Here is an 11,491-nt window from a genome sequence, read left to right as displayed (position 1 = left end):
AACAGAGGGGGGCTGGGCCCCCATCCAGCCGCACTGGCTGGCGAGGTCCTCCGCATGGTGAGGTCCTCCGCACAGGCACGACGCTGCCTGGGGTTTAGGGTGACACGTGCTTGGACCAGCATGCTGGGGTAAAACAAATCACGGGGCCACGCGCTTTCTCAGGGAGCATTTATAATAAAATATGAGCAGAGATGCGAGCCCCAGTCTGAAGACTACAGAAACCCAGACACAGCCTCTCTGCCAGCTTCTCGCCAGGCCCTGGGAGTTCAGCTGTACTGGAAACCCCAAAGCCATGTGCAACAAGCCGTGAGACACCGCGCTGGCCAAGCTCAGAGGTAAAATAAACACACAACGAGTGAGAACACCCTCTGCCCTTGTGGAGTCAAACCTTTTGGAAAGAGCCTTCCCCAGGTGCCAAACACAGCTGCCTCCCAGAGCAGACCAGTTCAACCAGCCCCTGCATGAGTCACTGCCCAGCTATTTCCAGGCGTCATGGGTGTGTAACTCCCCACGTAAAAAAAAATATAAATAAACAAGCAAAACGCTGCTCCATCCCACGAGCTGCTGCAGCTTGACAGAAAGAGGCAGTGCGTCACAGCACCGGGACGGGGCCGTGATCACAAATACCTGTACGTTCCCTTTCCTTATAAAGTTTGAGATGAAAACGAGCATTCACAGCCTTCCCAGAGAGGTATTTAAGGACGCAACATTGATTAATTCACCGTGAAAGCGAGGCAGAACTTGGTACAGGTAAACTGAGGCACCAACCACTCAGTGAAAGGCAGAGAAATCATACGGGCTGGGTCCTCAGACAGGGGAGAATTAGGCAGCACTGAAGTTTCAGCCAGAGTCCCGTGTTCCTGCCACGGTTTTACTCCCCCCATCATCACTCCCCCGGCTGCACGCTGCAAGAACCGGCTTTCTCCAGCAAACAGCTGAAACGCAGCAAACCTCCCAAATACAGCTACACTCCGGCTTAGCATCCTCCAACACTTGAGGCAGCAAACGAGGCCGTTTGGAACTGCCCAGAGCAACGCCTGCTCCCGGAGGAGCGATTGTGCTTCCCCACCAAACCCTCACAGCGGCACTCGCAGAGGTGACAGCGGCATTTGAACCCCAGAGCGAGGCGCAGCCTTCAGCCGGGCCCGCGATGATGATCCACGCCCGAGCCCTTCCAGCAAAGCCAGCCTGCGGGGAACATCCTGTGCAGTTGAGTAATGTCTGGCTTGACTTTGCGCCATCAATTCTACCTCTTGTCTTTGCACCTTGCCTCCAGACGTTGATGCGATGGAGCGAGTTCAGGCCCTGCTTGCCAAAGCAGACTGAAACCACCCAGAGCGGCCTCTGCGCCCTGCAGACAGCTTTTTCCTTCCCCTCCTTTCCCTGCTCCTGTGCCAAACGCTCTGCAGCACTAACGGGTCCTCTTAAAGAGCAGCCGCGTTTCACTCATCCCAGTGCCGCCAGGTTTACGTCCATGGCCACCAGCTGCTGCCATTCCTTAGGAAGGAGCAGCTGTCACTGCTGTCACCTCCAGGAAATGGTTTCCACATTGATGTCACACGAAGTGTCCCATATATCTCGCTCACCTCACTTACCTGGGCAGGGAAACCCCTGCCTCAACCACACCTGACCCTTCAACTCTGGCCGTGCTCAGCCAGTGGGACACAGTGGGGATGAGGTAGCTCCAAGTGCTGCTAAAAGTCCAGTCGTAAACCACAGCTCAGATGGGGCCAGAGGAGGAGAGTTAGAGGATATCCAGCAGCTGAGCTGCAATCTCCTTCCATGCTCCAGCACAGAAAGGGCTCCCAGACCAGGTTGGTGAAGCTGAGCTTTCAGCTCACCCCTTCCTAAGCCCTAGAGCCGTGTCCAGCTGAGCCAGAGCCTGCATGGCCCCAAGCCCTGCAGCGTGGTCCCGAGCCAGGAAGCCAAGTCTTTTGTGATTCCAAAGGCCATGGGATCTGGCCCAGAGAGGAGCCCTTTCTGCTGGGAGGTGGATGCTCCAAGTGCCGGTTATTTTAGGAGAAGGCTGTCTAGACGGAAAGCGAAGCTGAGCTGTCCTTTTAATTGCATCCGCCTCCCCATGCCTCATTTTTGTAAAATGTTTTTGTGAATGTTTTATACAGCTTTGCAAAATCCCGTTGAATAAAGAGCCGTGTCAGAGGAACAGAAAGGCAGGCACTGAGCAGGGGGAAAGCCCCCTGTGACCGGAGGGGTTTTGGCAGCCAGCTGGGCTGCCTGGCTGCAGCAGTCACGCGAAATCCGGAGGCGATCCCACAGACCAGAGCTCTGGGCATGCTCACATCCAGCCCTTTACTGACTTTTATTGGTCTCCTTCGTAAAAAAGAATGGCAGGATCCCCAGCTCGTGACTCAGACACCCACAGGTACAGCTGCTTTACTCCTATTAAGTCCAAGCCTGGCTGCCCGCAGACTTCAGTGGCCTGAGGACAGCTAATTGCCTTTAACTCATTCGAAACCACCACGATAACTGCAGATAGGAGTGCTGCCTCCTCAACCCCCTCAGCTTTCAGCTCCCTTGCTATTAGTGCTGTGTCCGACCTACAGGCTTTAAAAAAGTCAGGCGGGTTGCCCACAGGGTGGGCGCAGCCCCCTGAGCTGTGCCACCACCCTGTCAGGACTGTTTGCTCCCAGACTGTTATTTGTGGTTTCCCCTGGGCAGCCAGTTGGTTATTCCATTTTTTTCTCCAGCATCTCTTCAGCTTTGTGTTTATATCTTTGTTCTTCAGGAGGAGGAAGAAAAGGAAACAGTGTGGGAAGGACAGATAACACCCTGCACGCCACTTCCGGAGAGGATCCATCGGGAGCTTTTTTAGAGCCCTTTCAGGCAGCCAGAAAGAAAGGCAGAAGTTTTTATAAAACAAATTTGAAAACATCCCTCAGCTCTGCAAGCCCTGGTGTGCTCACAGCAGGGAAAAACCTTCACCTCAGGAGTGCTAACCACCATGTTTCACTGCCCTAAAATCTGATGGGAAAGAAAAACCCAGGGCAGAAATTGAAACCTGGAGCTGCCCCAACCCCTTCCAGCAAAGCCCCAGCCCTGCTCGCAGGGAGGTTTGATACCTGGACCAGGGGTGCAGCTGAGCTGCACTGATGGGGCAGGCAGAAGCATGCTCTTGGCCAGGAGCAGAGGGCCTTGAGGCCAGGCATTGGCTCCCCAGGGGCTAATCCACTGCTCCATCTTAGACATCTCATCCTCTTTTGACCCAGCCAAGGAGAAGGAGTAAGCGAAGCACAATCAGAAAGGCAAACGGAAAAGAAACTTATCTGAGCAATCGCCGTATGCACTCGTGAGAAGACACCACTAGATTAGCGCTGTGCATTAAAACCACGCATGAGCTGCGACCTGCAGCCGACGGTGACACTCTGCACGGAGAGCTGTACCGCGCGTGCACTCCACACTGAAACGTCCCCTTCTGGGGCAGAAAACACCCACTCAGGAGGAAACCCTAGCATATAATGTAAACAAAACTAGAGGGAGGGGAAGTCATGACCACATCGATATGGTAAAACATTCTCCTTCAGTGCGGCAAATGAAGCAGCAGCAGGGTCAGGAACAGCACGTGCATCTACTGACACAAAGGCACCAGCCCGGGTCTGCCAGGAGAAGACGTCTTTTCTGAGCAGTGTTTCCAAAGCAGACTTCAAGGGCTGGTGGAGAACCTGAACCGAACTCACGCCCTCGCCTGTGAAGCAGACAGGTCCCATCACAAGCACTGCGGCTTGCCGTGGTTTTGAACCTTGATTTTCAAACCCTTTAAGAGGGTTGAAATGGGTAAAATGACATACAGAAATATTAGTTCAATTGCATCATTCTTCTGGTGCTGAACCTCAGATGCTGCCCCTTGGCAACTTGCTGTAGCAAGCCAGAAAGGCCAAACCTCTCAGCTCCCTGCAGGGCTGTTCCTGAGCAGCACAGGCACCACCATCACCACCACCACCCACAGCTCTGCCACATGAAGTGAACATCTCTCCTGCCGAGAAGAGCACCACAGCTCATCAGCCACATCCGGCAGAGCCCCTAAGTTCTCCTAGGGGAAAAAAGAGCTCCATGACCTTGCAACTTTCTTCTGCTTCAATCCCAGACCTCCCACTGGTACCAGGTCAAACCTTCCCCGGCCGCAATCTGGGCTGCTGGATTCTTAAGCTGGGAAAAGCATGTTTTTCATCCAACAGGTGCTCCTTTGCTGTCCTCCTACATCCACTCCCTGGAGAGGACCGCAGGGTGCTGGAACAAGGTATTCCTGGAAACCACACCAGGAAAGCAGGACTCTGAAGAGCTCCAAAAGTATTTGTAAGCTCCAGGGGAGGAGCAGCTGGGAAACACCAGGGCTGCAGGGAGGTAGTGAATGAACATAGGGCTGTAATTCCTGTCCAAGACTTCCTGGTCCTCTTCTGTAGCTCCCTTCGGAAGATGAAACCCTCAAAGTCCTCTTTTCCTCCTTTTGCCTTCTCCTTGAAGATCCATCCAAGAAGTCCCAGGAGGTCTGTAGCTCTCCAGAGCAGCCACATTCAGATGTCCCATCAGATCATCAAAGCTCATGTCCCGCAGAGACAACTGCTGGTGCTGCTGAGGCAGCAGAAAGCTGCTGGCACCATGAAAAACACCTTCCAATAGCTCCACAAGGCCCAAGTCAGCTCCTCTCCAAGACCCTTGGTTTGATGGCTCTGACCTTCTTTTGGCTTGTGTGTGAGTGTGAGTCGAGGTGGTAAATACATCGTTTCAGGCTCAGTCATCCAAAGGGCTTAGGTACCAACTCCCACTGATGTCATGTCCAGGTGCCAGAAGCAGGGATGGGGAACAGTGGTACATGCAGCCTGTGGCCATGGGGACAGCCAAGAATCTCATCAAGGCCAAAAAAAATGTTGGATTAAGAGTTTTCCAGCACTGCACTCTACAGTGGACTCCCCCACCCCTTCATCTGGTTTGGCAGCCATAGTTCACCCACAGGTTTTGCCTTCTTCCTCCCTTGTGCTCCTCTCCCATGGGCCAAAGTCCCCCACCCAGCAGGGAGGTTAACTGACCCCCTTACGCAGAAATAGGAGAGCCAAAGAGCTCTGGAGCCGCTGAGAGCAGGAAAACTGCCCAGGTTCCCCACCTCTCCTTATCGGATGCTCTTTGTAAGAACAAACAACAACAAAACCCTGGGTAAGCAGAGGAAATCCCTTTCCTATTGCAGGCAACATGGATACGACAGAAACTGATCTGAAATGCAAAATATTCTCCTGGAACAGCCCAGTTTATTTTAGATGACTAAGGTGCAGTCACCCACAAGCTGGCAGGGAGGAGTTCAACCCTGCCAGATTTGAGCCGATGTCATCTATCATGAATGACAAAGTGGGTGAACCGGACCCACAGACTGCTGAGGTTATGAACCGGCTCCTCGCTGCTCTGCCACACACTGCGAAGGGACCAGAGGTGTCCCCACATCAGGGTATCTGGACCTGTGATCTATAAGCTGGATGATGGCTAGAACCTCGAGTATAAAGGTTCTCACGCAAACAAGCCGTAGGTTATTTACTGCAGGGCTTCAGCATCCGTAAATACAGGCAATTGCCTCAAACACGGGTGATTTCTTGCTGGCTTGCAGCCGCCCGTCAGAAATAACACCAAAGGCTGGAGCCACCTTGTACCCGCAGCCTCAGCAAGACACACAGCTTAAGGGCAGACAGATTTGAAAATCTGACACCATGTGTTAAACCTTTACATTTCTAATTTGCTGGGGGAAACGGGGGGCTGGACTATCACCTCCATCTCACTCTCCTGCACTAGGAAGTGGCCCCTCACCAGCGGCACTTTCTCCAAGCCTTGGTCCAGCTGGTGCAGTCTCAGTTCTTCCAGTGGAATCTCATGGAATCAGAATGTTTGGGGTTGGAAACCCCTTTCGAGGTCATCTGGTCTCTACAGTGAGCAGGGACAAATTTGTCCTTGTCTCTTTTTTGTTCAGATATTTTATACTCACTATCATGAATAGAATTAGACATTAAGAAATAATTTTCCTCAGTGCAAGGCTTCAATGCAGCCTCACAACATTGTTTTTGGCCACAAAAAGGATTTCAGCAGGTAGCAGCTCCACCTCTCCATGCTTTTCGTAAGTCACACAAGTCCAGCATTGCTGGAAGAGTTTGAAAGAACAAGGGCAGCAAAGCCACTCCGGGGTGACTTCAGAGCAAAACCAGCTCAAATGTTTCAGTTACGCATTTTAAAGCGGAGAAGCAGCAGTGCGATTCCTCCCTGACGACGGGTCAGGGCACAGATGCTCCTGCTTCATGCAGGGATGAAGATTTTTCTCCTGTCTCCTCCAGCACAAAGAAAATGCATTTCAAGCACCAGCAGTGCTGCTTAAGGGCCCGTCTGCCAGAGCAGAGGGGCTCTGGAAGAGGGAAGGTCAGTGAGCAGGGCAGTCCCCCAGTGCCTGCCCCATCCACAGAAGGTCCATCTCTGCCCACCCGGGAGGCCCAGGGCAGGTCCTTGCTCTGGGTGAACCACCGGGGCTTTGCCTGTGTCCATCGCTTCAGGAAATCATCAGCATCACACAGCTCACGGCGCTTGGTAATCACGCGGATCAGCAGCCTGCGCAGTTCCCAACGTCTGCGCTTTTCTTTTCCCTTTAAAAAAGCCCAAAATAACCTGCCTGCCTGTGAACAAGCCAGTCATGCAAAAGCCACAGAGCAGCGACAGGTGAAACAGTAAGAAGACAACAGGAAGGACGTCACAGAAGGATGTAGGGATCTCTGCAGAGGTCCCACTGCTTCCTTGCATTCAGCATTACCACCAAAATCACTGGAAGAGCAGTAAAAGGTAGCAGAAAAAAATTGTCATGCCTGCATAAAAAATTCAGTTCTGGAGAGAAAAGGCCATTTTTGGAGGATAAAACCCATTGCTGACTGGAAATTTGGGGTGGAATCTACTCAAGAGCACTTGAGCAGCTCAGGTCGGGCCACGTGCCCCATGCCTGCAGCGGGATCACACAGCTGGGGGCTGGCGCACGGCCGTGCCGACACACAATTCTGGGATTCAGAGCCGAATTCCTCAGATAAGTCTTTTCCAGGAATGTCTGACAGCGCAAACGAAGCAAAGATTGCAACATTTTTTCCATAGTTCTCGGCCTCTTGAAAAAAAAAAGTCATTATCTAACAAGCAAAGGCAGAAATCAAAGCAACAAGCAGGCAGTTGTAAAAGGCGAAGCAGTGGGCATCCGCCCCCAAGCTGGCATTTCCTCCTCCCTCCCCGCGCTCGCTCCCACCAGGACCACTCAGCCCTCTCACATGCGGTTCAAGCCATGCCGGAGGAATCTGGGAGGTGGGAGCTCAGGCTGCACCGAGGCCAGGTCCATCCTGTGCCCAAGGTCTGCTAACGGCAGCGTGACAGTCCTGCGGTCAGACTCTTGGGTTGTTCTGCCGCTTATTGCATCCCCATGGGATAATCTATAAGGTTAACAGCTCGGTCCCAAACCTGCCCCAGCGTTAAACACAAGCAAATCTTGCTGGCAGCTGCTTTTAGCAAGTCCAGCTTCTCGCTGGGCATCCCCATAACGACCATCTAACCAAAAGGGTCCCCGTGCAGCAGCACGGAGGGCGAGGGAGACTCATCCACCTGCGCCGCACAGAGACCACGAGAGCACCTCAGCACAAACCCACCGCTCTGCTACGACAGCAAAACCACCCCCCACAGCCCCCATCCGTGCTGAAAACGCGAGGCCCAGCTCTACCTAACTGCCCACTCTCCAAGCACTGAGTACTTCCCGAAACAAGAGGAAGAAATCGCTGCGCTACAGCGGCCAGAAGAAAAACTGCCTCTACGTAAAGACCAAGTTCTGCCAAAATTCCTGAAGGAGGATTTCTTGCTCTCAGCCCCGAGCAGACCTTGGCACTCTGCGATTAACCATTAAGCACCGTCCTTGGCACAGAGAAACAAATTCTTAAGGCTTTCTGTGACACGGAGTAGCGTGTGCAGCCTGTTTGGAAAGGGATTTAAATGAGGATGGTTGGCGGTGTTTGGTATAGGAACTTTCCTGGGTTTGAAAGTAAACACATTCCCAGCAAAGAGAGCTTGGGGAGCGTAACAAGGACCAGGCAGGGGACGAGCGTGAGCCTCAGAGGTGGCCCTGCCACAGCATCCTCGCCCTGTGTCCCCGCTATCGCTCTGGCAGCACAGGGGTGGTGGGACCAAGGGGCTTGGATTCAGGCAGTGGGGAGGGAGGTTGCAGGGAGCCATCAGAAAAGATGCTGCGTGGTATTTTAATCCTGTTTTTACAGATTCCAAAATCCTTCCATAAGGCCAGGAAATAGCTTTTGATTTTGTATTCCTACAGCACCAGTGAGCTCTGGATCCTGCACCCAGGGTCCCACCAGGTGAAGGCTGGTCCTCAGCAGCACGGCTCCCACACCCCTGCCATGGGGCAGATGGGGCAGCTTCTGCCCAAGAAAAAAAACCTTCTCCTGATGCCAGAGCAGACCCTTCATCAAACAGCAGCCGGCAGAGAGATCTCCAAGACTCAAGCGCAATGCACCTCCACTCGAGCAGCCCACTGGGTCACCTCATCAACCCAACGCAGCCACGCGACTGCATTTTGATCTGAGTCATCTTAACTATAGCCTCTTTCATGATAAAAAAATCACGGCTGGAAAGGATCCGGAGGACAGCCCCTCTGAGCCCTGCTGGGAACTGGGCAGTGTAGACTCACAACAGCCAGCAGGACAGTCGGTCGCGGAGGAAACCAGCATTTTGGACACCTACAACTTCCCACCACACAGCAGCGTGCAAACACCCAGAAAAAGCACTGCAGCTTTGAAAAGCAAAAGATTTGGGGAGGCTTTACAGCCGTCGGCTCTGGGATTCTGGGGGGGCAATCGCTTTATTCCAAAGCGGGGGGTCAGCAGTTTTGGAGCACGCGTGAATGGCCGTGAAGCAGCCTGCCGACGCTGCAGATAGCCAGCACCAGCCAACTGCTGATGAAGGACGCGGCTCCAGAAGGCTCCTAGGCTGGGATGGGATCCAGCAGCTTCTCGGCCGGCCCGGACACCACCAGGCGTCAGCAGAGACCCGCAGCGGTGGCTTCGCTCCCACCGAAACCAGAGTCAAGCCCATTTCAGCCTAGGGAAGAGTTTTCTCCCAGCGGGCTGGGGATTAGGGTGACCTGAACCGACAAAAACCTCCGACAGCCTCCCATCACCACCAGAGCCTTTGAAAGCTCTTAGTGCTGTGACCATTCCTGCCTTGCCAACACCACGTGGCCTTGGTTTGCTCCTACGCCAGGACCGTGTTTCTGGTGTAGTGTGACTGTGCTCCCAGTAACATCGGTATGATTCACAGTTGGTTTCACTGGGAGAATCTGTTTCCAAGGGAAAGCAAAAACCCAGGCTAACTGGAAACAAATGCTGGATGCGGCATCACTGACATTAGCCCTGTCTTCTGGAGAAACTGAGGCACAGGCTTGCCTGACTCCCCAGGCACATATTTCATGTTACTGGTACCACTAGGTGCCCTGGAAACCCTGTGTCATGGGGTCTTAGCAAGCGCTCCTCCCTGCTGACCTCAGCAAACAGCTCATTGGATGGTGTCACGAGGCATGACATCAGCTCTCACCCAGCTTGGTCCAGAGGTGGCCGTTCAGCCACCCCAGATGTGCAGGTGACGCAGCAGGACAAAGAAGAGCCCAAGGTGAGGAACGTGCCCAAAAACTCAGCCTGGCAGCTATCAAGATAGAGCACAGGGCATCCAGGCTGTCCTCAGGCCACCACGGGCATCTGTAAAACACTCTCACAACCGGAGCAAGAGGAAGGTGTGCCAAAAACATCCCCTCCGCTGCCAGCACTGCGACAGCCACCCAGCAAACCCCGCTCCAAGGGCTGCCCCGTGGTTGTACATCCAAGTGTAATCGAAACAGGCAAATAACAGGAGACCACCGAAAAGCGCTCCAGCCAGTCACCTCCACTGCAGTACAGTGTGACAATCACCCTGCAACGGTGCTGCCCCACAGCTCGGGGGCAGCAGGGCAGAGCAACGGGCAGTGGGTCTTGGACCTGTACTAAGCCCCATCGCAACTTCAGGGACTGTCAAGGTGGGAGAGGAGCAACTCCCCTGCTGCTGGGCCAGCCCTGCGTTCCCCACCAGGACATCGGGACTGCAATAGAGCACTGTCCCTCATCCGGGGACAGGGCAGAGGAGGCAAGAGGAAGGGGTAGAGGGGATCAACTTCAGTGGTGTGCAGGAAAAAGCCAGAGGGAATCACAAACAACCTGCAAAGCCAAATGCCCCTTAATTTCCTAAGTCCAGGAGAAGGATAAAGGTGAGGGGCAGCAGCAGCCCTGATTGCTGGGAGCACTCACCATTCGTGGATGACGTCAGGCACTGGAAGACACTACCGGAGGTGCAGTTCTGCCAGAGGTCTGCCGTGTGCCCGCCGTTCACCAGCCATTGCTGCAAAGAGACGCAGCCCAGTGAGCAGGACCCGGGCAGACACCTCCCAGTACCCCCGCAAAGCTTCGGCACCCAGCAGCCCCAGTGCGTACCGGCACACGCGTGCCCGGCCAGGCACTTCCAGGCACACACTTTTCTTTAGAAAGGGGTTTGGAAAGTAAATACGGATATTTGCTTTTAGCTGCTTTCACCTCAATGGCAGAAAAACAGCAGCTCTTTATTCTCTTTAAACATGGACCAAGTCCCACAGGAGATGTGCACTTCCCTCCCCTCCACTGTCCTCGTCTGGTGCCTGGCCGGGCTATTTGAACGCTCCCATGTGATTTCTAACACCTCCAAAGATTTTTGTAACCTCTTCTACTACTACTACCGCCCAAAAACACACACAAAAAAAAAAATACAGGAAAGAAGAATCTGGTGAAAGAAGTCTGGAAGTCACCAGCTCCACCAAACTGCTGCCTTAAAACTCGGTCAAACCTCTTGCTAAGCAGATGACATGTTAAGTGGGCTCTGGACCGAGAACAGTGCTGGGAACCCTCTGTGCAGCATCCAGCCTTCAATCTTCCCACTGCTTGCAAAGCTTAAGCCTTGAAAATTGCCCATCTGGGTTCAGAGCCTGATTCACAGCCCCAAAGGAGCAGAACTGGAGACCAAAACCACTGGTGCTGAGGAGCCAGTCCCCAAACCAGCCCTGTTTTTGCTCAGACTGGCAGTACTGGTCCTGGGGGCTGGAGCCCATTAGCAGGTGGAGCTCCTTTACGAGAGCAGAGTGCAGTGTCATCCCCATGGAGGGTGGTTTGGTGCTCTGAGGCTGCTCCCTGCTGTGACCCAGCGTGGGGATGATGAGGGAGGCTTCAGCTGGGCTCTCCTCGGTACTAACGCAGATGCCCTGAGCACCCGCTCTGGCACACAACCAAGTGACCCACCAGTTACACCTGACAGCACCAAGATGGAAAGCGCTTTTGGAGCCAGATGCTCCAGCCCCCCACTGTTAGTAAGACCAGCAGACGGCCAGTAAAGGTTTCCTGCTTTCTATTTTCCAGGGTGGAAA

At 53.6% G+C, this 11,491-nt stretch overlaps 1 protein-coding gene across 1 annotated transcript in view; it reads right to left on the bottom strand.

The window, feature by feature from the left end:
• The window catches only part of PMP22 (peripheral myelin protein 22), a gene marked incomplete at its 5' end in the record, with an annotated part of 15,307 nt that extends 4,867 nt beyond the window's left edge, over window positions 1-10,440 (bottom strand). Inside the window, one exon of the mRNA XM_010137171.1 lies at window positions 10,350-10,440. Coding sequence (XP_010135473.1) covers window positions 10,350-10,440 — 91 coding nt within the window. The remainder of the gene's footprint in view (window positions 1-10,349) is intronic.
• Between the last annotated feature and the right edge of the window lie 1,051 nt (window positions 10,441-11,491).

Source organism: Buceros rhinoceros, unplaced genomic scaffold (genome assembly GCF_000710305.1).
Source record: "Buceros rhinoceros silvestris isolate BGI_N320 unplaced genomic scaffold, ASM71030v1 scaffold15045, whole genome shotgun sequence".
Taxonomy (NCBI): Eukaryota; Metazoa; Chordata; class Aves; order Bucerotiformes; family Bucerotidae; genus Buceros; species Buceros rhinoceros.
Note: the sequence above shows the minus strand (reverse complement) of the source record. Positions and strands in the feature narration are given on the sequence as shown.